The following is a 27,053-nucleotide window of genomic DNA, read 5'->3' as shown; positions in this document are numbered from 1 at the left end:
ACACATGGCCAGGTACACCCACCCTCCTGCCAACACGAATCTCACTCACTCTCACACGCACACACACACACGCACGCACACACCCTTCTGCCAACACAAATCTCTCTCACGAGCACACACACACGCACACAGAGAGAGAGAGAGAGAGAGAGAGAGAGAGAGAGAGAGAGAGAGAGAGAGAGAGAGAGAGAGAGAGAGAGAGAGAGAGAGAGAGAGAGCGCGCTGGTCTCCCCTGTGTGCAGGGCCTCAGCTCAACACAGGAATGTCTCTACTCTGCTGGCAACGGTGTGTAAATCACCCCAGAGACGCAAAACGCATGGCCCAAATTACAGCTCCGGTATCAGTTTATTTGTCCTCTACCCTGAGCTGCGCTCTTATGAGGTGAGATGTAAAAGCGCCTATGAGCTCAGGTTGGTGTGCTGGCACAAAGGATGGTTTTGTTTTGGGTTTTTTTTTTTGCTCCTATTTTTGGAACAATGGTGTAGTGAGCGTTTCACCAATGCCTCCTGTCTCGACACTCGTGCTGTAGTGACGGACAATAACGGCCCACGTTTGGTGCAGTGGTAGAAGATGATCATTACGTCTTAGTTTGAAAAGGACGCCCTCCCTCAGCGCTCCCGTCACCTTATGTGACAAAAAACGGATATTCTGAAAGCGTCTCTCTGCAAAAACAATTTCAATTTCCTCATCTTCGAATAACCTGATTTCATTTTTCCTGCAACGACGGTGAAATAAGAAGTACTTTTGAGTCATGCATCCGGACAGCGAGACTGCAGCGACGGCGAGCGGTAGAAATACCCCCCCCCCCGGTGTGTTGGACACACAAAGGCTGCTGTCACAGATGAGGGTGTGTATGCAAGTCTCCTGGGCGGATATGCACACGTCTTACGTGATGTGCATTTCTCTGTTTCTCTCTCTGGCTGCACCAGCGTGCACGGCCGTCCCCGTCTCACCAGCGTGCACGGCTGTCCCCCGTCTAACCAGCGTATACGGCTGTCCCAGCCCCCCGTCTCACCAGCGTGCGCGGTTGTCCCCCCTCTCACCAGCGTGCACGGCTGTCCCCCGTCTCACCAGCGTATACGGCTGTCCCAACCCCCCGTCTCACCAGCGTGCACGGCTGTCCCCGTCTCACCAGCGTGCACGGCCGTCCCCCGTCTCACCAGCGTGCACGGCTGTCCCCCCTCTCACCAGCGCGCGCGGCTGTCCCAGCGTGCACGGCTGTCCCCGTCTCACCAGCGTGCACGGCTGCCCCCCCCTCTCACCAGCGTGCACGTTTGTCCCCCCTCTCACCAGCGTGCGCGACTGTCCCAGCGTGCACGGCCGTCCCCCGTCTCACCAGCGTGCACGGCTGTCCCCCCCTCTTACCAGCGTGCGCGGCTGTCCCAGCGTGCACGGATGTCCCCGTCTCACCAGCGTGCACGGCTGCCCCCCCTCTCACCAGCGTGCACATTTGTCCCCCCTCTCACCAGCGTGCGCGGCTGTTCCAACGTGGACGGCTGTCCCCGTCTCACCAGCGTGCACAACTGTCCCCGTCTCACCAGCGTGCGCGGCTGTTCCAGCATGCACGGCTGTCCTCGTCTCACCAGCGTGCACGGCTGTCCCCCGTCTCACCAGCAAGGGTCCTTCATCTTCAAAAGTGACTCTTTAGGGCCTGTTTAAGTTGAGCTGACAGATGTGGTTATTTGGGGACAGCTCATTGGCAAGTTTACGGCCGGAGTGCTTATTTTACTAGACCCCAGCACATGTGCGTGTGACAGTGAGGGAAATCCTTTCGGAAGTCTGGCATACGGCTGAAATACAGGCGGCCTAGGAGGGCATAAAACTGTCTCGCGTTTATCGCCTGAAAAGAAAATCCCGGGGCAGTTGCGTCCACGGAAAGAGGAAGACCAGGTTGGACTGAGGGACTACTTCTCTTGTCGGAAGAAGAAAATAAACGAATGTAAAGCCTCGTTTTAAATCCGCGGTGTTGGGAGCATGACCCGTATGTGATTGTGTTCTGAACATTTCCACAATCCACTTTAGCGGGACATAAATGAACCCATCCACCAACGGGGCGATTATTTAATTCAGAGAAGCAGAGATATACATACACACATATATTTATTTATTTACTGTTTTGTTTGTTTGATTTTTGACTCAGTGGATTTCGTGCGGACCCGGGCGTGCTGGGATCAACACGTTTCATACAACACTGGAGCAAACAAGGCACAAGTCGCACATGGCGGCCGGACCAGGTTTGGTTTCACATTGTCGCACTGCACGAGAGCTCAGCGTGTAGCCGGGCACTCCGCGTGAACCAAGACAGACCGACCGAGGGTTGGATGGTTAAAAACAACGCTGTTTAAAGTACACGACGACTCGGAACGACCTCAACACATGAAAGTGTTCAGAGCGGAGTGTCTCAAACAACACAACATGGAAGCGTGTAGGTGAGCTGGCGTCTAGTCTTGCTGCAGGACCAGCAGCCTGGTCAACCTCGAGAGGAGGAGGGGGAGTCACACAGGAAGCAAGAACAGCGGCGCGACACGCACATGTGTGCATGTGCACGTGTGCGTGCGTGTGCATGAATGTGTGTGCGCGCGTGTGTGTGTGTGTGTGTTTGTGTCTTAAGAGGAGTGTCCCAATCCGACACACCCCCACGCCACCTGTAAAAGCCCCTCTGCGGGGATCGGGTTTCTTTTGAACGCGTTTAACACAGCATTTGTTTCCAATAGTTTACAATTTGTGAAAACGCCCGTTCCGGGAGGCTGGGTCGCGCTTCCGGGTTTGGTTCCGCTGCCCGGCATTTTACAAACCCCTCTACAGGGCTCCCGCGCGGAGAGCGGAGCCGCAGTGCGTGCCATTTAACAGCCCCTGACAGTTTTAGTGAGCCACTTGTCTTTTTATTTTGGCTCAGCTCACCGCGGGCTGCTTGTACTTTACTACCCCCCCCTCCGGCCCGGCCCGGCCCGGCCCGGCCCGGCCCGGTGGCTGCGGGTCCAGAGCACGCAGACACGGGGCTACTCACCACACTGGCGTGCGTGCGTGCGTGTGTGTGTGTTTGTTAAGACATGCTGAGGATACGTGTCGTGCTCGGCATTTGTCCCTGCCTCGACGCATGATTGTGTGTCACTGCTGCTGAGTGTGGCCTTCTGGGTAAACCCCCCATTCAGTGAGCAGGGCCGGGGGGACGCGCCAGTCCGAACCCGCAGGCCGCAGACGGCGTCCCCGGAGGCCCTCACCTGCAAAACCCGTGCGCCTGCGCGGCGAGTTTAACCCGTTTCAAGCCGCTGCCGCTCCAGCAGCTGCTCCCACACGATACACAGGGCGGCGCTGCGGGTCCCGCCCGTCTTCCGGCGCCGTCCCCTGCGACTCGCTTTCTCCCTGCAAACTAATGCGTTTGAAGCGAAGGCCGCCATTGCCGAGCACGGCGCCACGAGCTATTTCAAATGTGCAAAAAAATATTGATATTCCAGCCTTCTAAAAACAAAACAAAACAAAACAAACACACAAACAACACACACACACACACAAAACAACACAATCCAGTGTCCTCTGGAACGGCCCCATATTTCTGCCTCCAAACATTTAGTGATCACCTGGGACAAATGATGAGCTGAAAGACATTGTTCTTTTCTTCCTCTCTCTCTCTCTCTCTCTCTCTCTCTCTCTCTCTCTCTCTCTCTCTCTCTCTCTCTCTCTCTCTCTCTCTCTCTCTCTCTCTCTCACACAGACACGCTTTGATTATAATCTACCTTAAGAAGGTTTTCTTTTGAATCATATCCTTCATGTGAAGGAGACTACCAGCCCATTAGGTTTGGTGCTCCTGTACGGGAACACGAGCTTTGTTTGGCAAAAGTAGGGAAAACAGAATCGATGAGAGATGCTTCCAGCAGATGAGTTGGGGTTTTTTTTTTGGGAGCTGACAAATCTCTCCAGCACATCAGCTGGTTAACAGAAACAATGACCACAAAGCACTGAAGATGGACTGCGGCAGATTAAAGATGCAAAACAAACAAAGTGTGCCATATCGTGATTTTTGGGTTACATGACACATTTTGTTTTATGAACAGTTTGAATTTGGTTTGAATTTGTGGTTGGAAAAAGTAACAGCAAGTGAAAAATACACCTGGGGCAATAACAAATAACTGTAACCCCCCCCCCCCAATTGTTTCTGCTGGTTGAAATACACTCGTGCATAAGCATTATTGGCCAAAAGACTTAAATTTTCATCTTCTTTCCATCCATCCGTGATCCAAGCCGCATATCCGAATCAGGGTCGCTGGCGCCTATCCCAGCGGTCATTGTGTGGCAGACACGGAGACACCCTGGACAGGCCACCAGGCCATCACAGGGCACACACATCTTGGGACAATTTAGCACGGCCGAGTCACCTGACCTGCATGACCTGATAAAGACATGTCACCTGACCTGTCTTTGGGGGGAAACCGGAGCACCCGCAGGAAACCCACGCGGACAACATGCAAACTCCACACAGAGGACGACCTGGGGCGACCCCCACGTTGGACTACCCCGGGGCTCGAACCCAGGACCTCCTTGCTGTGAGGCAAACGCGCTAACCACTGCGGCGTACCAATATGTTAGCATCGGCTTATCATTAGGCTCCTCTCATCCGAGATGTTAAAGAGGGGAAAATTAGCAATTCTGAGAAGGTTCAACCCTGAAGGCGAAGGGCGTCCGGGTAGCGTAGCGGTCTATTTCGTTGACTACCAACACGGGCATCGCCAGTTCGAATCCCCATGTCACCTCCGGCTTGGCCGAGCGTCCCTACAGACACAGTTGGCCGCGTCTGCGGGCGGGAAGCCGGATGTGGGTATGTGTCCCAGTCAGTGCATAGATCGTTCAGAAGAAGAGTGTAGTGGCGCTCTTCTACCACTAGATGGACTTGTGTCTCTGTTTTTAAAATATGCATAAACTTGGGAGGATGCACAACAACAAATGAGAAACATTTCTTGTGGCTGCACTTTATTATTTTTTTGGAAAGAAAGAAATCAGTTCACCCCAAATGCCGAGCATCCCGGCAATGTATAAATACCTCCATAGTCAGAGGGAGGGAAGGAGGGCACGAGGGTGGGTCGGTGGGTAAGGAGCGCTTAACAACGCGAGTATTAATTCCAGATATTTATTTTTGTTTATTTTCACCGTGTTCGTGGCTCCATGGGAGCAATTTTTCCCCGTGATGAAATTGAACTGCGGTCCCTGTGGAGTTCATTACAGGGAGAGAGCCAGTGTCGTCCTCCCGCTGCTCCCCGGCCAAGAGGGAGTCGGATGGGGGAGGACCCTGGAGGACGGCTGGGGGGCTGGCGGTGGTGAAAGGAACCTAATGACTGGAGTGAGGATGGTGTGTGTGTGTGTGGGGGGGAGACCCAAAGGAAAGAAAGAGAAGCATAAACATTTATCCAATCTGCTAATGACCTCAAACTAACTAACGAAGCCTCCTACCTACTTGTCAGCTACTCTTAATTTGTGCGTCCTGGAGACAGCAGGACTGATTCCCTGTATTGTGTGTGCAGCCTACACGGTTCGATCCACACGCTAACCACCTCCATGAGCGGTCTCGCAGCAGGGGCTCGTGCATGACTCCGACATGAAATGACCTGGACTGAGGTTCTCCACCATGACAGCGCCTCGATTTTAACCGTTACACAAGGTGCTGGATAGCAAAGTTGTGTACCTGTCATTAATAAAACAACAACCTTAGGATAGTTATGCAATCAAAAAAACCAGCTTCATAACTGTGAAGTGATTGAGTGACATGTTTGACGACCCCCCCCCCCACACACCTTTTTTTTAGGATGTGTTCAGAAATCACATGTTCACACAAATTGTCCCAAAGAAATTTAGAGGCTTTATTATTGCATTCACTTACGTATGAAGCGTTGGTGATGAGGGTCTCGAAAGATGACATGAAATGTTCCAGAAAACAAAACAATAAATAGCAGATTGCCTTTTTTTTTTTTTGCTTCACCTCCCCTCCAAAAAAACAAAAACAAAACAAACAAAAAAACTGGACTTTTTGACATTAACTTCAGAGTAAGGCCTGTGGTGAATGTGCTGACCCTGGTTCGAAGCCCACAGAAAGGGTTAAGCTGAGACACAGCACCGAGACTGCAGCTGTTGCAGAGATAGCAGAAGACTCCCTTTACAGGAGCGGCCACAGCCCTAGGAGAGAGAGAGAGTGTGTGTGTGTGTGTGCATGTGCAATTGTGTGTGATTGTGTGTGTGTGTGTGCATGTCTTATAACCTCCCGACAAGAATTAGAAAGTAAATCTTCTTTCTTTACATCAACACAACATATGGCATGAGGCAGACACTATGCACATCTATTTTAAGGCAACAGGTTTCAACTGCATGCAGTACGCATCAGTATTAGCAGGGGTAAGCACACAAAAAACAAAACAAAAAAAGGACGCATTTGGTTGAAAAACTTTAAACAAACCACAAAGGAGTGTGTAAACAGATTCGTATAGTTTGCAAAAACACTTTTTCAGATTTTTTTTCTTTTCCACTGAATACCCTTAAAACCGCCTCACGTCTGGTACACAACCTCAGTGAGCTTCCCCTCACGGCCACCCTACAACGGTGTCAACGCAAACGCCCGTTACGAGGGAGCTTCGGCGCCGACGCGCAGCAACACAACTCGAATCTAAAAGGAGACCGGGCTCTTCGGTTTCTTCCTCTGTAATCACAGGACAACCTTTTTTTTTCTTCTCCTTCTTCTTCTTTTGTTTTTAAATCCTGCTTGTACTTGCAAGGCACTTAACACAACTGTCTGTCGCAGGAGGCTCTAAACTGCACCGGAAGGCGGCGAGAAAGAAAGTCATGTTAAAGGTTGCTCTATAATTAGTAATTACAACCTACTAACAAGGTTTTGGTGCTATATAGAACCTTTTTACAGAGTAAACATGTCTTAAATGGGCTTAAAAAGCTATTCATGTCGCACCGTAGGTCCTTGCCAGCAGAACGCTGACATCACCGCCGAAGCGGGTGCAGCTTAACTGGCAGGGAGCAAAGCGAAACGAACCAAACCGAAACGCAAACAAGATGTGCAACAAACAAAACTTGCAAACACTGTACTTGAAAGTAGACAACCGTCGATAAAATATCAAAACGGTCCGTTAACCGACAGAGGACAACTCACATATCCCTGACCCTATCGAACCTGCGGTGGTGCACACCTCATCTGAGTACTCAGAAGCGGGTTGGGGGGAGGGCATGAACATGCACACGCATGCAGACCGCAGGACGCGGCTAACAGACCATTCATAATCGCTAGCCAACAGGTCACGATAAGACAAAAATGAAGTGTTATCAATCCTTGTATACGACACCTTCTGTATCACGGACCCCGTGTAAACCTGTCCACTGTAAAACATTACCGCAACTCTCTCCCAAATAAAAGCAAAAATAAACAAAGACAAATCACTGCGGGTCATTCAAATTCCACGGAAATCTACAGTATTTCAAATTAAAAGTGTACATTAACCTCCCTTCACTTCTCCGCTATGTACAAATGAGTCCCAACCAGGCTTGTTTTCAGTTGTTTGTTCCTCTTAGTGCTCTAGTTTACCTAACATAAACGATACACTTACACACACACACACACACAAACACACACACACATATATATATATATAGCTCTGCTTTTTGGCTTTTTCCAAGGACGGCAAGGGGAAGTCAGTTACACACTTTGTGGTTTCCTCATGATATGGACGGCAATACAACAGATGATTTTTGCCATCTACTGTGTCTAAACACTGCCACTACACATACACATACACTGCAAACCTACACAGCAACAACATCAGCCGTTACCTGTCAGACGGGGGGGGGGGGCTTCAGCTAACTAGCGCTCTGGTGGGTCAGACGTGTCACCTCACACCAAAATGGATGATGCCTGACATCGTTTGGGGTTTTTAATTTGATTTTTACACATTTCCATTGTGTATTCTTGTGTTCCTTTTCAAAGAACGAAACAAGTTTTGTGCCATGAAATAACATGATATCACACCTCTTAGAGATTAAAAAAAAGGCCATTTTGTGTTGTCGGCAACAACAGGTAAACAACTGACCAAAAGCTGTCGCCGTTCTGTCTTTACCGCACCGTTTCTGACTTCCACAGACAACGCGTTGGGTTCAAACTGGTCTACTTAAGGGTGACATAGACATCTGCCCCTTTCTCTCCCCCGGCGTTTCCATAGCCTATCATCTATCTCCTAAATCATCCCTCCTTTCGAAATACATTCATTTAACAAGGGCTGCCCTGCCAGCCTCTTGGTACCAGGGCAAAAAGTGCAACACAACACCACCATCCATCACAAGCACTCTGCTTCACCTCTCAGTCATGCTGCCTCTGTTTGTTGTGCGAACGTCCCAGCTCCAATTCTGCTGTCTGAGCATCTGCCTTTTCTTCTTTTTTTGGCGGGTTGTTTTTCTGCTGAGTAAGATTGGTAACCATGGACCACACAGATCCATGGATCCAAATAAAACCCTAACACGGGCTCGCGATGACGTCACGTCACCGTGGGCCAAGCGAAGTTCTGGGGATACCAGGTTTGGACGCAACAGCAGAACTTGGGTTGTGTCATCACTTGATAGCACGTTACACGCAAACACCCCACATTTACACTTCCTACCAATTTTCTACCAATTTTGGTGGTATCTGCTCTGTAAGAAGTATTAGGAATAGCAGTTGAACAACGGCTGCATTTCACTACACAAAACACAAAGGACGGGTATGAAAGGCACAGCGATTAACGCGTGAATCGTTTATCATACACTGACAGCCGACGCCATAACACGATGATAGTCTGAGGAACTGGCGGTCCGCCTCTAATCTCTAACCTTCTTTATCCTATAGTTGCAAAGGCCTGGGGTTTGGAGCCACGTGGAAGAGGTGACGGTAAAAAACCAGCCGATGTCGTTCATCATCAGGAACCGAACCCTGGGGTGTTTTACGGCGGGGAAAAAGCTAACAGATCTGTACGAGTCCAGCGTGAAAAGTAGGGAGGGGGCTGGAGGGGTGGGGAGCAGGAAAGAGGTCTGCGGGGCTGTAGCGTGTGTGTGTGTGTGTGCGTGTGTGTGTGTGTTTATGTGTGTGTGTAGCTCTCGCGCCGGGCTTTAGCTGCCCTGTGTCAGGCTCTGCATGTGTTTGGCGATGTCGTACACGTAGGTGATGTCCGGCCTCTTCTCTGGGTCTGGATTGATGCACATGTCTACCAAATTTCTCAGCTGGTGAGAAGGACAGAGAGAGAGAGGGAGAGGAAGGAGAGAGGAGGGGAGAGACAAAGAAATCAGAGAAATTATATAATTATTAGCACGAGAATGTACTGTGGGGGGAGGGGGATGGGAGTAAAAAGCAGATCCAATGAAATGAACAAACCCCTGGCAACAGATACTGCTTATTTCTCACAACTCCTAGATGAGCCCTAATAACAGCAATGACGAGGCAACAGGTAAGCGGGTTGAGACAAAGATGTGAGACTGGGTTAGTGTGCTAATCGCTTACCGGTCTGCTGAATCTACTTTTAGACAAGCCCACACAGACACGCTCACGGACGCGCACACACACACGTGCACGTACACACACACACACACACAAACACACACACAACACTGCCACTCCGCTGCCTTTCGGAGACAGCGTTTACACTTGAAGCCGAGCGAAGCGGCTGATTGGAGCAGCCAGACAGACAGACAGGCTTCCAGGCGGAACCGCCATCGCCATCATTAAAAAAAAAAAAGTAAGCAGGAATGAAAGATGGAGAGGAAAAAAATAACGTCTACGCAGGGTCGCTATGGCAACCGTCTGCAGACTTCCTGGCCGCTGTTGCGTGGCACTGGCTTGGATGAGTTTTTGCAGGTGTTTTGGGTGTGTGCGTGCATGCCTGTGTGTGTGTGTGTTTGTGTAAGAGAGTGAAAGAAAAGATGCAAATTCAGACAGTCTGAGAATTAGTCCCGCAGAATGGATGAGGGCTGGGGGGGGGGGCACGCTGACGATATGCAGATATGTAAAATATTCATGCGCCGCTCTGTGTGGAGGGTGAAGTGTAGGGGTATTGGGGGGGTGTCAGGTGAGGGGGGATGTGGAAGCTCGTGAAGGGGGGGGCAATAGACGGAGATGGTTAAATGACACAACAAAGACGAGCAGCTGACAGTTTGCTGCCGATCCTTCAGGAGCATTGTTTACATCCAGACAGGCGCTGCAGGCACCCCCCTCATCTCCATCTCCCTGTCTCTCGCCCTACCTCGCTCTCTCTCTCTTTCACTCTCTCTCTCTCTTTCGCTTTGTCTCTCTTTCTCCGGGATGGGGGTGACACGTGGGGCAATGTGGAAGTGATGGGGTGGAGGGGGGGCCGAGCTATGTGACAAACATATACTTGTGCAAATACACACAAATGCATGTGCCTGCACACAAACAAACACACACACACACACACACACACACACACACACACACACACATGCATGCACAAGCTCGCAGCAGAATTCTGAGCCAACCAGCCTCATCAGCCCTCTGATAAAAGCATCGTTCATTATTCTGCCATGGAGATATGAATGACCAAACCAAGTCTAAAATAGCCGACGTGAACCTGCGGTGCTCAGACACGCGGGCACTGGAGTGAAAGGCAGCAGAGATGAAAAGAGACAATAGGTTGGCTGCTTTTCCCTGCTTAAACAGCTCAGACGCGAGGGGACATTTCCCAAGTGCCTTTTCACTATCAAGCAAAAACAGCAACACACAACGCCTGCGAGCGCCCATCAAAATAGTATGTGGGCACGGCACTGGAGCTTATAACCACACCGTGTGTGAGTGTGCCTGCATGTTCGAATTTGTGTATCTTGCGAAAGAAAAAAACAAAACATAAAGATATCGTAAAGGCCCCCCCCCCCCCCCCCAAGAAGAGGGCATGCAAAATGCAAAGTCAATCAGCAATAAGGCTATCTGTAACCACAGGCCGTCTACATTACACTTCTGAGCCCGGCCGGGTCGAAGCAGAATTATTGCGGATGAGTCAACAGTGACTTATGGAAACGGGACACTCTTGCTCATTTGATTTCAGCTCGTTCTGCAGCATGGCCAGATGCTTTTGATACGTGCATCTGATTTTCTAGTGGTTATGCAATCACATCGGGTCTTTTGATCACAGGGCTTTTACCAGAGTAATATCATATACTGTAATCTTAAAGAGTCTTGTGGCTCCAAGTTTGTAGACCTACATGCACAAGCCATCCGGCAGAAGGCAAAACACACTGGACTATGAAATGTACAGTTTTCACGTTTTGTTCTCAAGAGCATAACGCCTGAAAACTGACCGGTCAGAACAAGTACACCTCGGCAAACGGGAAAAAGTAAAGAAGGAGGCCAGCAGTGAGTGAAAAGTTAGCCAACAGCCTTTAAAGCATTTTAATAAGCCGTGGAGTCTCTGCAGCAGTTAGTTTTGTAAATCGAGCCCCTGCAGAGGTGGTTCTAGTCTGTCTTCAGGGGTGATTTTTAACACCACAACTTGTTGGCAAATATTTTGCAGTTTGTGCAGCAACTGCAACAAGCCAGTTATGCGTACCTCTTCTGAGTAGTGGTCCGAGGGGAGAGGAGGGTAGTCACACTGTTCGATTTTCTTACAGAGGGAGTACAGGTTCATCTTATCCCCATAGAACGGACTCTGGAGGGCTGCCATCTGGGAGAGAGAGGGAGAGAGGAGGTGAGGCTGAGGGATAACAAGATGGAGAGCGAGTGATCGACAGTGAAAAGATAGGAAGTGGGAGAGCAGAAAAATATGGTAAATAAGTTAAAAAAAAAGGGGGGGGGGCAAACAAGTTGTCGACAGAGTTTTGTGTACACAGCAAGATTGCACACGCTTCTGGGTATTTTGTTACAAGGCATGAGATGGTGCTTTACAAACTAAGTGAACCAAAACAGAAATATCCCAGAAAGTTCCTCTCCGCTTGTACGTTTCCTTCTAGTTAGCTGGCCAGTTCTGCTGCACTGCACCGCCTCTAACTTTTGAGAAATAGAGGAATGCAGGAGAAGAGAGGATGGAGAGGGGGGGGGTGTGATTCAGTTTGCTGGAGCAGTGAGAAAATGGTTATTCTCTAAGAAACAAACAAGAGCCAGAGAAGCGGAGGAAAGCAAGATGGGGATGCTAGAAGAGGAAGGCACTACAGAGGAGAAAGAGGGAATGGGTGAAAAGAGAGAAGGAAAGGTAGAGGACAGGAATAAGTGTGACCGTGTGGTGAAGAGAGAGAGTACGGCTTCTCGGAAGTGGGATGTTACAGTTAACCTATAGTTTACATTATACAGAATAATACTACATTTTAAGTAGGAAAGCTACGTCCAGCTGGCGTGAAATGAAATCTCAGGGAAAAACAAAATCTTTTCAAAGCTATGAGCCATGCAGACATGGAAAATCTCCCATGCCTTGCTGTGACAATGCACGATGTAGACAAAACAAGACCAGAGCTTATTGTTGTGGGAGCGGGGAATTTTGCTATACATATCCAATTTGTACTCTACAATTCCAAACTGTACATGTGTGACCGCCAGCTAATGGGTAGTGCGAAAGTCCTAAATTATTGTGCAATTGCGTTGCTGTCTGAAACAGAACAAGTTCTCCAAATATGGATCCAAACGGGGTCCAGTAATCCAGAAGAAGGTAAGCTGGTGTGAAATAGACACCTCTCATTTTCTCACTTACCATAGAGATGCAAAACAGTTCACATTTTTTGAGGTGGAAGCGCCATAAAAGAGGACACGTCAGGGCATCCTCCGTCTTACAGGTAGAGCAACTAATCCATGGGATCATCTTGGGCCATCTAGCACGACAGACTAGCAATTTATTCGATTAATAGACTAGATACAGCGACTTGAACTCTGAAAATAATCAAATTTTTGCCTTTGCCTTCCTATCGACAGCCACTGAAAAGGGTTGGGGATCTTCATCTTATATACATTAGCATCTTTCTTTTTATTTTCTTTAAGTCTTCATGTTGTTTTAAAAATAGCATCACTCTTTCTTACTAGTATTTTAGCATTTTAATTCTTTAATTCCCCTACGTATGTTATCTTCTCTCTGCTTTAATGCCGTTTTAATTTTAGTGCCAGATTCTAAAGCACTTTGAACTGCATCGGATTTATTCAAGGTGCAATATAAATTATCATTATTAGATACTATTATTGCACAATGGCCAAAAGCAGTGGTGTTCTGCGACTTCATATGTACATTCACTTTAGTTAAACTGTACTCCATAGGCAAAGTGTGATGAAATATTTGCAGAAGTGCAGGGAAGACACAGTCCAAGGGCATCACGGGTGAAATAAAATGGTCAAATCTCTGCTTTTGATTGATTTAGAAACTGATGATTTGACTGCTGTTTTGCTCAATGACTTGATGCACAGAGGTTTTGCCATACTGATCCTCGAGCCTACACCACCGAAATCTATCCATACAAAAACCTACATATAGGCCATAGATGCCACTCGTTGTAGGTAACCAGATCTATGAGGGTCCTCCTCCTCATTATAATTTGGCTATGTTTGCAAAAATTGCCTGGCTGCCTCCACGCACCGACACAGGAAGTACCATCAAAACTAATAATCACGCCCAAGAAATATCTTCAGTATAGTTGCCTTAATCATAAATAAAAAATGTTGCATGGTTAAAATGGAACAGCGTTGTGACCCATAATTGCTAATAAGCTAACTGCTAGCCCATGCAGACCGGCAGTTCCGATAACACTGAGGGCGGTCTGGCGGCAGCCTCGCCCGGCGTTGACTGTGCCGCTTTTGGTGTCATCGTGTGGAGTGCGAGGAGGTGTGTCGAGGGTGTCCGGCTGGGAGAGCTGGCGTTGCATCGGCTGGGGGATCCTGGTCTGCTGCATCCGGTGGGCCCAAGGACCATGGCCCTGCATGGAGCTGTGCCCGAAGAGGAAACACCGAGGGCGGTCTGACAGGACGCAGAAGCGGGGCAGGCTAAGCTAACTACTAGCCCATGCAGACCGGCAGTCCCGACAGTCATCCTGGCTAGCGTTCGCTCTCTTGGACAGTGAAAAAGTTTTTTTTGGATATGTTGGATATATGTTTTGTAGTTTTTATAGTTTTTTGTAGTTTGGATATATATGCTCTTTTAGGTTTTGGATATGTTTTTGTGTTGCACTGCTGTGAGCTGGGGAAATTATATTTCGTTTCATTTCATGTACTTGCGTACATGAAAATAAATGTTCCTGATTCCCGAATTGTCTCATTTTGCTTATTGTTGCTGTGTGCGAAGCTCATCTACACAGCCCAGCCGGGAGAGACTCTCGTTCTCTCTCTCCATTTTATGTTTCACAGGCCGACGATGACAGGACAGAGAAGCTCCTGTCCCCTAATGGGCAGAGTTGATCGAGTCTCCGTCACAGCTTCCAGAGGGAACTCCAGACAACGGCAGAAGAATCTCTGCATGCCGTCTCTCTTCTGGACATATTTCACACAGAAACAGAGGGATGTCTCTCCATGGACACCTCTCCCTCTGCTCCAACAATCACTATTGAGGATCCACACTGCAGGAGGAGACAGTGATGGGAGGTGAAGGTGTACATGTGTTAATGAGTTTGTGTGTGTGAATCAGAGAGGTTCAGTTTGACACATTTCATATAAGTACTATCACTTCACGTCAACACCGATATTTAAGATTTCATTACACAAGCACACAACCAAACACAAACACACTAAAAAGAGCATATTTAGTTGATATTTCCAAAGAATTCGTGGAGTTTAACACGACTTGTAACTCCATTAATTATCCCGTGTTTGCTGAGAGTTCAGACTACCGCTAGCAGAACTCTGGACGCTTCTGTGGTGAACCAGAATGAGGGCCGAGAGACCAGATAAAAGCTCTGTGTTTTCATACTGGCCATTCTTCTGCTAAAAAATAACATCTACATCTGGGTTATTTGAGTTGTGGTGAGGTACGTAATAAAATGAAAAGTAACAAAAGCATCACGCGAAGTACAAAGCATCATGCCTGTATCTGATAAAACTGTTTATTGGTCGAATTTGATTTGATTAGTCACACCATCCAAACTCGAGTCATTTAAACACGATTTTTATAGCCGCTGCAGCCAGTTGGTCACCACCAGTCTAGTGTTGTCAGGAGCTCTTATTTTGAAGGCTTTTTTATTTTATTTTGTCCTAAAAATAAAGCTTCAAGTGTGTATTATGCAATTCTTTTATGATGGTAGAGTAACCACAAAAGGATGCACTTCTTTTTTTTTCTTTTGGATTTCTTCTCCCCTGTTTTCTCCTCAGTTGTACTTGGCCAATTACCCCACTTTACGAGCCGTCCCGGTCACTGCTCCACCCCCTCCGCCGATCCGAGGAGGGCTGTGGACTACCACATGCCTCCTCCGACACATGTGGAGTCGCCAGCCACTTCTTTTCACCTGACAGTGAGGAGTTTCGCCAGGGGGGACATAGCACGTGGGAGGATCACGCTATTCCCCCTCCTCCTCGAACAGGCGCCCCGACCAACCAGAGGAGGCGCTAGTGCAGCGACCAGGACACACACCCACATCCGGCTTACCACCCGCAGACACAGCCAGTTGTGTCTGTAGGGACGCCCGATCAAGCCGGAGGCGACACGGGGATTCAAACCGGCAATCACCCGTGTTGGTAGGCAATGGAACAGACCGCTACGCTACCTGGACGCCCCATCTTTCAAGACTACACGGGATTCGCGATGCAAGTGAAGTTAACACACGATGCTATTGCTTCAGTCAACTCTTGCCTGCTTGACTACTTGATGTACGTATTTGCAGTTGTCTCGTCTCACTTTGCTCACCATGGTAGAATCCCAACACAGGTATTATCAAATGTTTGGTGTTAAAAAGACAAAATGCACACTTCCGCTCCTTGAGAACACGGCTAGATGTGGTCAAGTTGCTGATTACATAAAAACTATCAGAAGCCTTTCTTATTGATTTATTTCACATTCAAGGTGTTTCTTGGCAATTTTTGAAGGAATTAAAGTCACTGCAGAAGATTTTTAATCATCCGCTGCTGCTGGAATAGGCCATGTATTTAGCCACTGGTACCATATACTGGTACTGTATTAGCATTAGCAGGTACAAATGTGTGTTAGCAGTAGCAGAAGAGAGTTGAGACATGTATTTCTTGGGGAGTGATATAGAGAGAGAGCAATAAAAACACTGGGCGCAGAAGAAAAGCCGTAAAATACAGTAGTCAGCAGGTAAAGGGTTAAATAAGGCCCCATCGTATTTTCATGCATCTTCTGCTTTTGACAGATGAAAAATGTCAACTGTCCTGTTTGTATTTGGGAGTTTTTGCACTATTCATCTGCTTCATTAGCGCCTGCTGCTCCCGGCCCCTGACAGCTGCCGGCCCCCTGCTCTCAGAACACACTACACTCACACTCACTCACACACACACACACACAAACACACACGCCTTTTTTCAGACTGTGTCGTCGCAACGGGCAAGATGATTGACTCACTCTCTGACCTCTGAGGCCCCGGTGTGTGTGTTCAAGGGTCTGTGTGTGTCTCGGTTCATTGCTATTCGGGAGACATCCTCTGCACACGCATGCCTGCTGTCTGTCTAAGAGGTTAGAGCTGCTGGTGGCAGCGCACACAGACACAGACACACAGACACAGACACAGACACAGACACACACACACACACACACACACACACACACACACACACACACACACACACACAGACACACACACACACAGACACACAGACACACACACACACTATCTCCCCTTTGTTCCCAGCCCCTTTCCTCAGCTGGCCAGACTGTGTTCTCCCCAGCCAAAGCATGTAAGCCTGGATCCCCTTCCATGTAAAAGGTTTGGGGCAGCACGAGGGATCAGGCTTCCCTCCTTAATTAACACTGATCCATCTCTCTTTTGCTCTTCTCCTTGTATGCCAATTAAAGGAGTTCTGAGTGGCTCCTGTCTGCCCCCTCCAGCCTTTAACCCCCAGCGCCCACACAGCCTGGGACCAAAGGGCCTCGCTCGCTCACGTCTGCACACGCACACACATCTAAGAGTGCATTGACAAGGGATATATCAGAACACACATGCTCCAACACAGGCCTGCACACGCACAACTGGCAGCGTATTTACTCTCTCTGAGTCACACATGCCAACACATGCACAACCACTGTAACTGCAAGGTAAGGTCCCCCCCCCCTCCCCCCTTTCTGCTGGCTGGTCCTTAATGTGGAGCTTTCTAATGATATATTAATCAAGGCTGGAAATCACAGCTCGGGGACCACTATGAAAAATACACCCACTCCGAGTGAAGTCATCACTCATCTACTTCAATGCGCTGAAAAGGGAAATGCACTGAAAAGGGAGAAAGTAGGAGAAGAGTGGACGAACGGATTTAAAACGCCAAACTATTCCTCCCAAGGCAGGCAACTTTAAGGAAGACAAAGATATCTCTTTCTTTCATTTCTACAATTTCTGTCCCACTACAGCTAAGCTGAATATGAGAGACCCCCCCCCCCCACAACTGTGGAATGCAAATATTCAAATGCTAACTCTGGAAATACATGCCCCCCCTTTAGTGCCATGCCTTAATCCCCTCCTCTGATGGGAGCGGTTGAACCACAACTGCAGAGAACTTCTGTCTCACACTGTATCAGTCAAACTAAAAATATCCCTACCGCCTTTTTGAAAGGAAAACTGGTTTGCATCTTCTTGGATATCTCCCACTGGAATGCCGGACATCTGTAACATGTGCTCATATAAAGGTGTAACACCGAGTTAACGGTTTTGTTCGCAGTTGTTGTTCATGGTTGAAATGGAAGGCCTACCCCTTCACTCCAGGAGGGAACGACAAGCAGAGAAAGAAAAGAACAGATAAGAGTGAGGGGTTGGGTGAGAAGACATTAGATACACACTGGTATTAGCAAATCTGGTTGGTTTGAACATGGTGGCCACCAAAAACATACCAGTGACCTGGGCGATGAGGGAACATGTTTGCATATTGAGAAAAAGAAAGAAAAAGGGGAATGGTCAACATGGCCAGATACGAAGAGCTTGTTGTCTTTATAAAAGTCTCCGTCTTCAAACATGCAGAGCTAGCCACAGGGACAACTCATCATGTGCCGAGCCAGCTGCTGAGAAGCAAGCATTTCGGGCCTCATAAAACCAACAGCAAAACAAGTGGGAAGAGACTGGAATGAGGCAAGTGCTGGGGGCAGGAAGCATGTAACGCCGCCACAGTCAGAGGTATGGGTGGTTGAGCTGCATACAGGAAGGAGCCACATTCCAGCACAATTCTTCAAGATATGCTCCTCCGCTTAGAAACTTTTAATGAAATACACAAACCTCAAATACACACACACACACACACACACACGCAAACCCATCCGCACAAGTGAGAGAGGATGAATGTGTGTTGACTGTCCCTCTGTTATGCATGCACACAAGGAAAGAATTTAAGTGCGTTTGGGCATGTCGATAATGCAAATATGAAGTGGTTTTGACTGAGGCCAGGCAAGGAGAGCACAGTGAGATCTCAGCCTTGCCTCACAGCAAGAAGGGCCTAGGTTTGATTCCCGCCCGGGGCAGTGTTGGCACTGGGGGAGTTTGCATGTTCTCCCCAGGCCTGTCTGTGTGTACTCAGCATATTCTCCTCATGCTCAGGCGGGCCGTCTCTCGACTAGGGGCCTTTCTGTGTGGCATTTGCATGTTCTCCCTGTGCTCACATGGGTTTCCTCCAACATCAGAAGAACCCCACTAAAAACATGCAGAACGCTCTCCTGTCCCGCCCCTGACCATGACACGGATGTCCACCTGGAACTGGTCTCCGGGTGCTGAAGGAAAGGGCTGCCCACCGCTCCTGGCTGCCCCGGGAGGAAGGACAGCAGGATAGGGAAACTGCGGAAGGAACATTTCTTCAGCCACCACTCCCTGCATGCTTGAGTTTTCCAGTGAGGAGCTGTAAGACGAATAACGTCTCTTGTCTCATTTCGCCTCATTGATCAGTGCGTGACAGAGTAAGGTAGCATGCATTGCACCCCCCCCCCCAAAACCACCATGGTCACTGTGGGATATGACCCCTGCAACTGTGTTAACAAGGCGCTGAGAGGAGACGGGCAGGGTCAGGTGATGTAACGAGGCTGGACAGAGGAAAAAAGAGATCAAACAGAATAGGAGATGTAGACACATGCAGATACAATGGCCAGGTATTGACAGGCTTGTGTGGTTCTGTGGACCCTAACTAACACCTGAGCACAGCAATGAAATATTCAGGCTCTCTCAAACAGAGCCGTCTCACACAGAGGGAAGTGAAAACTCTTGGATGTACATACAAATAGAGACGGAGACACACACACACAAACTCTGATCCCACATTATTTACATCTGGTCTTATTAAATCCCATGCTTGGATTAAAGATTAAAACACACACACACATTTTATCTAACACATTAAATAAACACACAGACACACAGAATGATGGACACATACTTGCACGGAAACACATTTACATCCACATATAAATACCACACGTACAAGTACAAATGTAAATGCGGACACACACAGATACAGTAATACATATACTAACACATACTTGAATGGTTGTACACATCTACACAAGTCCCACTCACAAACACAAACACACATACAGAGAAACACACACACACACGTACACACAGCAACACACACACACACGCACGCGCAAAAACCTCTCAAGCACACACCAAAGTCGCTATCACGTTCAGGATGAAATCAATGGGATACCGAAGGGATCAGACGTGGATTTCTATGTAAATTCCTTATGCCTGAAGGTTAAGAGATGAAAAGAAAAGACAGTAGCGGAGAGGAACACAGTGAGAAGAGAGGAGAAAAGAAGAGAAAGAGAAGAGGAGGAGAATGATGGCGGAGAAAGGAGTAGAGCAGAAGCGGAGAGGTAAAATGAAAATAGGAGAAGGTTGTTCTCCAGACACCAAATGCGCCGAGGAGCCCTCTCCTCACGACAAGGGGAGGGGAGGAAAAAACGAATGGGCTCTTCAAAGAGAATATATGCACGGCGCGGTGAGCGCCGCTCTTCTAACAATGTGGCTGTAAAACCATATCCAGCTCCACCGGCTCCTCGCATGGCTCACCTTGGCCGGCCGGCTGAAGTGCTCTCGCTCTCCCGCCCTCTACTCTCTTGTACTCTTGTTCTCTCTTTTCTCCCCCACTGACAAACAGTCCAGCCACCACCTTAAGACACCATCTATATCTCTGCTTTCTCCATTTATCTTCTTTCACCTATCCCTCTTTGGACAGTACCTGTGGAGTGGCAGACTGGGGTGGTGGTTCCAATATTCAAAAAAGGGGGACCGGAGGTTGTGCTCCAATTATCGGGGCATCACATTGCTCAGCCTCCCTCAGAAAGTCTACTCTAGGGTGCTGGAAAGGAGGCTCCGACCAACTGTCGAACCTCGGATCCAGGAGGAACAATGTGGATTACGTCCTGGCCGTGGCACAACGGACCAACTCTTTACCCTTGCGGAAGTGCTGAGGGGGGCATGGGAGTTTGACCAGCCAGTCTACATGTGTTTTGTGGACTTGGGAGAAGGCTTATGACCGTGTACCCTGGGGCACTCTGTGGGGGGTACTGCGGGAGTATGGGGTACCGGGGCGGCTGCTACAAACCATTCAGTCCTTGTATAACCAAAGTGAGAGCTGTGTCCGCATTCTCGGCACAAAGTCAAACACATTTTCGGTGGGTGTCGAACTCCACCAAGGTTGTCCCTTGTCTCCGATTCTGTTTGTGATATTCATGGACAGGATCTCAAGGTGCAGCCAAGGTGAGGAGTGTGTCCGTTTTGGGAACCTCAGAATTGCATCTCTGCTCTTCGGAGATAATGTGGTTTTGTTGGCTTCATCAGAACGCGACCTCCAGCATGCACTGGGATGGTCTGCAGCTCAGTGTGAAATGGCCGGGATGAGAGTCAGCACCTCCAAGTCTGAGGCCATGGTTCTCTACCGGAAAATGGTGAATTGCTCCCTCTGGGTTGGGGATGAGTTGTTGCCTCGAGTGAAGGAGTTCAAGTATCTCGGGGTCCTGTTCACGAGTGAGGGTAGGATGGAGCGGGAGATTGACAGGCAGATTGGTGCAGCATCAGCAGTAATGTGGACGTTGTACTGGACCGCTGTGGCGAAAAAGGAGCTGAGCCGGAAGGCAAAGCTCTCAATTTATCAGTCAATCTTCGTTCCAACCCTCACCTATGGTCATGAGCTTTGGGTAGTGACCGAAAGGGTGAGATCGCGGATACAAGCGGCTGAACTGAGTTTCCTGCGTAGGGTGTCTGGGCTCAGCCTTTGAGATAGGGTGAGGAGCTCGGAGTAGAGCCGCTGCTCCTTCGTGTCGAAAGGAGCCAGTTGAGGTGGTTCGGGCATCTGATTAGGATGCCTCCTTGGCGCCTCCCTTTGGAGGTTTACCGGGCACGGCCAACTGGGAGGAGACCCTGGGGTAGACCCAGAACTCGCTGGAGGGACTACATGTCCAATCTGGCCTGGGAACGCCTTGGAATCCCCCAGGAGGAGCTGGAGGGCATTGCTGGGGAAAGGGACGTCTGGAGTGCCCTATTTAGCTTGCTGCCACCGCGACCCGACCCTAGAGAAGTGGCTGATGAATGAATGAATGAATGAATGCATGAATGAATGAATGAATGAATGAATGAATGAATGAATGAATGAATGAATGACCTATCCTTTTCCCATCTCTCTGATCAACAACGGTGAGCCCCAAATCTCAAGAGGTTGGCGTATTTCTTTTCTGATGTTTCCTAAACAAGGTATAAGAAGGGGAAAAAAGCTGCCCAGTGAAGACTATTCTCTTCTGTTACAATTCATTCATTATCCAAACCACTTATCCTTACTCAGGGTTGGGGGATGCAGGGGCCTATCCCAGCAGTCACTGGGCGGCAAGAGGGGAGACACCCTGGACAGGCTGCCAGACCATCCCAGGGCCGACACATTCACACTTTGGGACAATTTAGTATGGCCGATTCACCTGACCTACATGTCTTAGGACTGTGGGAGGAAACCGGAGCACCCGGAGGAAACCCACGCAGACACAGGGGGAACATGCAAACTCCACACAGAGGACGACCTGGGATGACCCCCGAGGTTGGATTACCCCGGGGTTCAAACCCAGGACCTTCTTGCTGTGAGGTGACCACACAACCACTGCGCCACCCTGCTGTCTCCTATTACAATTTAACCATGAAAATCATAAACCATGTAAAAACCATGTAATCATGTAAAAAAAAATAAACTCAAGCGATACTGTGCTTTTGTGGCTACTGGTTCACAACACAAATTAAACTAATTAGCAGTTGTGGGTAGAGGAGTGAATACAAAGATTACTCAAATAAAAGTATAGTTACTTTATAATAATGTTGAATCAAGTAGAAGTACTCATTAAAATAACTACTTAAGAGTAAAAAAGTATCTTGTAAAAAACTACTCAAGTAGTGAGTAACTTCATTAGATGCAATTTATTTGGTCAATGTGAATGTGAAAAATAGTTAACAACTGAGTCTTTCCAAAAGAAAGAAAGAGTAGTTGCAATGTAAGACATAAAGTAATTTTCTCAGTAACTTCGCATTAGTTTTTTTTTTCCTTCCCCCTTTTCTCCCCAATTGTATCCCGCCAATTACCCACTCTACCGAGTCATCCTGGTGGTAGTCTCCACCCCCTCTGCTGATCCAGGGAGGGCTGCAGACTACCACATGCCTCCTGCGATACATATGGAGTTGCCAGCCGCTTCTTTTCACCTGACAGTGAGGCATTTTGCCAGGGGGATGCAGCACGTGGGAGGATCACGCTATTCTCCCAGGCACCCTGACCGACCAGAGGAGGCGCTAGTGCAGCTTCCCACCAGCTTCCCACCCGCAGATATGGCCAATTGTCTCTGTAGGACCATTATTATTAGTATTACTGTTGTTGTTTGTATTATGTGTAAGGTTACATGAGGCTGTAGTAAACCGCACAGAACTTCTTTATTAAAAGAGTAAAAAGAAAAATCAACAAGAATGCATTAAATTTAAATTTATTCCAAAGCAATTTATTTGACCTGTAGTTTAAGTAGGCTTCACATACAAACAGGCATAGGATTGCAATTTGCTATGGCAACTTTTATTGTGTTAATTGGGTTAAAAGAGTCAAACTGTTTTTTTTCCTCTCCAAATCACCAAAGATAATTCAGTTTTTCTACAAAAAGACCTATCCCATAGTCATTTCATGTTAAATGCCAGGTTTTATGCATTTGTTTTTGTTGGTGAAAGATACAACACAATATTGACTAAGTGGTGATCTGTGAAACCAACTGGAAATACTATGTTGCTCCTGACTAACCTGGTGTTAAGGTGTCTGGTGATATGCACCCTGTCTAGCCTGGCAGCCTGACCCTGTTCCCTGAAATCTTTAGGCTACAATCACATATGCACGAATGCAGGCAAATTAACATTGCCTGCTGAGGCGAAATTCGTATTTTGTCGTGCTGATTGTGGGCAGTGCAGGATGTGACGCACATGGAAACCAGTTTGCTGGTTTGCATTCCGTTTGAGTGGTTGTGGTTGTCAGTCACATATGAGCAGTTGTTGGTTTTGCAGCGTGGGTGTTGTGGGTGTTGGACTCCGCCAAGGTTGTCTCTTGTCTCCGATTCGGTTTGTGATATTCATGGATAGGATCTAAAAGTGCAACCAAGGTGAGGAGTGTGTCCGTTTTGGGAACCTCAGAATTGCATCTCTGCTCTTCCCAGATGATGTGGTTTTGTTGGCTTCATCAGAACGCGACCTCCAGCATGCACTGGGGCGGTTTGCGGTTGAGTGTGAAATGGCCGGGATCAGAGTCAGCACCTCCAAGTCTCAGGCCATGGTTCCCTACCGGAAAATGGTGGATTACTTCCTCCAGGTTGGGGATGAGTTGTTGCCTCAAATGAAAGAGTTCAAGTATCTTGGGGTCTTGTTCACAACAGAGGATAAGATGGAGCAGGAGATTTGACAGGTGGATTGGTGCAGCATCAGCAGTAATGCGGACGTTGTACCGGACCGTTGTGGTGAAGAAGGAGCTGAGCCGGAAGGTAAAGCTCTCAATTTATAAGTCAATCTTCGTTCCAACCCTCACCTATGGTCATGAGCTTTGGGTAGTGACCGAAAGGACGAGATCGCAGATACAAGCGGCTGAAATGAGTTTCCTCCGTAGGGTGCCTGGGCTAAGCCTTAGAGATAGGAATTTTTTTATTCTCCAAGTATCAATTAAATAAATTGTGACAATAACCTGGAAAAAGTGATGCAAGATTATAAAAGTGGTTCTTCACTTGTCCTGTCCTGTCACTTGTCATCACCGAGAGCCAGGAGAAGAAGGATGATCACCCTTCTTCTCCTGGCTCTCATTGACAGGCAGGTCAGCCACTGTAGCCTCCTCTCCATCTCACTCTGCACCTCCTGCCCGGGCTCGGCTGCAGGAGCTGCGGGGGAGGTTACACATGCAGCAGTGCCACTAACTCCATACAGACTCGGTCCCTCTGATATGGTTAGTACGTCCATTTTATCTTTCTCCGAATTAGTACTATGGAGTTCAGGTGACTCAAGGTTTACATTTTGTGGGGTTTCACTTGTTTCCCCGTGGCCATTGCCCTCGTTACTCCCCCATACCATATCTCCTCACCACTCCCCCCGCTTCTGCCGCCTGGTCAGCAGCTTCCGCATCCTCCATTTCCTGCTCTATATGTGGGCAAGCGAAGCGCTTGTATCCCACGTCCCTGCACTCAAAACACTTCATACTACCTGACCTTACATATATCAGTTTGGCTATGGGGTTAAAATTGCATTATCAGCTACATAGTTACAGTTCATAAAAACATCAGACTATGGAATCTGGCTCAGTACATCCTGGATCGGTAACGTCAGTCTGATATCCAATGACTGAATTATGCATCAGTAATGGCACCCGATGCTGATCGCATCGGTCCCAACTCTAGTAAAAGTAATGAGAAGTGTGTAGCCCCATGTAATGGAGTAGAAGTATATATATTTTATTACAAATGTACTCGAGTAAGAGTGAAAAGTACTCTGCAAAACAACTACTCTTAGGAGTACAATTAATAAAAAAAATACTCAAGTACATGTAATGGAGTAAATGTAACATTACTGCCTACCTCTGCTAATTAGTATAACAAGAATAATGTCAAACTGTGCAGTCTGGGTAACTTAAGTGTACAACTTGTGTTCTCACTGTAAAAAAGACACAAATTCTTGACAGAAAGACGTATACACACAAAATGTGAACACAGTTATGGTGTGACAGTCTTGCACATTCCCTTTGGCCAACCACAGCCAAGTGCTGCCCCGATGAATTGAGGGGGAGTAATTAGCAGGAAGAACCAGTCTCCAAGCAACCATGGCAAAGGAGACAGCTATCTCTTTTTACCTTTTCTCTCCGTCTCTCTCCCCCTTCCCCTCTCTCTGTCGAAAGTTTAGCCACTGGTGGGTTGAAATGCACCGCAAATAAAAAGCCCCCCTTGGGAGTCGGGTAAGAACAGGAGAGGAGAATGTGGGTGCTTTCCTGACTAACAGTGTGTCTATTTCTCTCAGCTTCTAAGTCTGAATGTATGCCTCTGTGTGTGTGTGTGTGTGTGTGTGTGTGCATGTGGTAGATACATACTGTATGCAATGTAAATCATCACACCTACCGCTTTACTCCCCCCCCCTTCCATCTATCCTTTTCCCTCACTCATCTCTTCCCCGACCCCACTCCCCCCCCCCTTCATCCCCTCTTCTCTGGCCTCCTCCCCTCCGGTCAACTGTGGAGCTCTGCAGTGTTCCTCGGCAGGCTAATCAAACTACTCAGCGTCACTAGGTGGCCTTATCTAAAACACATGCACATGTCAGCTCCCTTCATTCAGCCAGCTTTCCGACAATCAGCAAGTTTCCAGGTTAAAGAAGTTTAGCTCCTGGAGGCATAAAGCATATGCCTGTCTAGCTTAGGCGGATGGTCGACAAAAGAACAGCAGTAGCACACTACGTAATATGGAGGGGGTGTCAGAAAGGGCATTTGTGTGTGTACAGGGACCTCAACCAGTGCAAATACAACTTCTGAAGAACAGAGCTGGTTGTATGCTAACATTAAATGTAGGTGGTGTTATTTGTTCTGCTTTATTTATTTAAGATGGAGAGTAGAGTTTTTTGTGTGTGTGTGTGTGTGTGTGTGTGTGTGTGTGTGTGTGTGTGTGTGTGTGTGTGTGTGTGTGTGTGTGTGTGTGTGTGTGTGTGTGCGTGTGTGTGGATTCGTGCATTGATTGCAGGGTGAAAATGTATGTACATTTTCCTATAGTTTACCTCATAAAGCAGGCATCCTAGCGACCAAATGTCAGATTTGAAGTTGTATCCGTTTTCATGTATCCTCTCTGGAGACATGTAGTAAGGGGTACCCACTGGAACACAGAAAGGGGGAGAGAGGGAGACAGAGCGAGAGAAAAAAGATTGGAAGAGAGATACAGAAATCTTAGTCTTTGGTGTCACCAACGCACACTGCTCCTAGTTCATCAGTGAATGCATTACTGACACAGAAGAAACCCGGAGCAGAAACAATTCCTGTATCTGTGTGACTATCAGTGGAGGGAAAACCTACTAAATTTTAAAAGAAGAAAACAAAATAAGTGTGACTAGTGTGAACATTGACACTGACTTTGTTGTTTGATTAAAAGAATGTTAGATTACATTTAACTGGACTGAGTCACCAGTGGAAAAGAGATCACAAAAGCCAATATACATGTACCGCCACAGAGGTGCATGCACATGTACAGCAGGCATACATACACATCAGCCTCCAAACACTCACTCACTCGCGCCTGCGCGCGCGCACACACGCACACACACACACACACACGCACACACACAAAATACATAAATCAGCTTTGATTACTGGGTCTCCACAATGATCTGAAACAGTGGTAGGAGAATATATCCAGAGAGCAACGGTTTGTGGTAGGAGAGTATGCCCAGGGAGCAACGGTTTAGTTTTAAAAGCAGACCCATTT

The 27,053-nt window shown here is 48.0% G+C and overlaps 1 protein-coding gene across 2 annotated transcripts in view; it reads right to left on the bottom strand.

Annotated features, from left to right (window-relative positions):
- Positions 1–5,835: 5,835 nt before the first annotated feature.
- The window catches only part of nek7 (NIMA-related kinase 7), an 88,568-nt gene continuing 67,350 nt past the window's right edge, over positions 5,836–27,053 (bottom strand). For both annotated transcript variants that reach the window (XM_056275977.1, XM_056275978.1), the window contains 3 exons: positions 26,353–26,447; positions 11,565–11,678; positions 5,836–9,231 (listed from right to left, as the gene is read on the bottom strand). In XM_056275977.1, the coding sequence (XP_056131952.1) occupies positions 9,121–9,231; positions 11,565–11,678; positions 26,353–26,447 (320 nt within the window). In that variant the 3' untranslated portion in view covers positions 5,836–9,120. The remainder of the gene's footprint in view (positions 9,232–11,564; positions 11,679–26,352; positions 26,448–27,053) is intronic.

The sequence above is a fragment of the Lampris incognitus genome, chromosome 3 (genome assembly GCF_029633865.1).
Source record: "Lampris incognitus isolate fLamInc1 chromosome 3, fLamInc1.hap2, whole genome shotgun sequence".
Lineage (NCBI taxonomy): Eukaryota > Metazoa > Chordata > Actinopteri > Lampriformes > Lampridae > Lampris > Lampris incognitus.
This window is presented reverse-complemented; position numbering and strand designations above follow the sequence as displayed.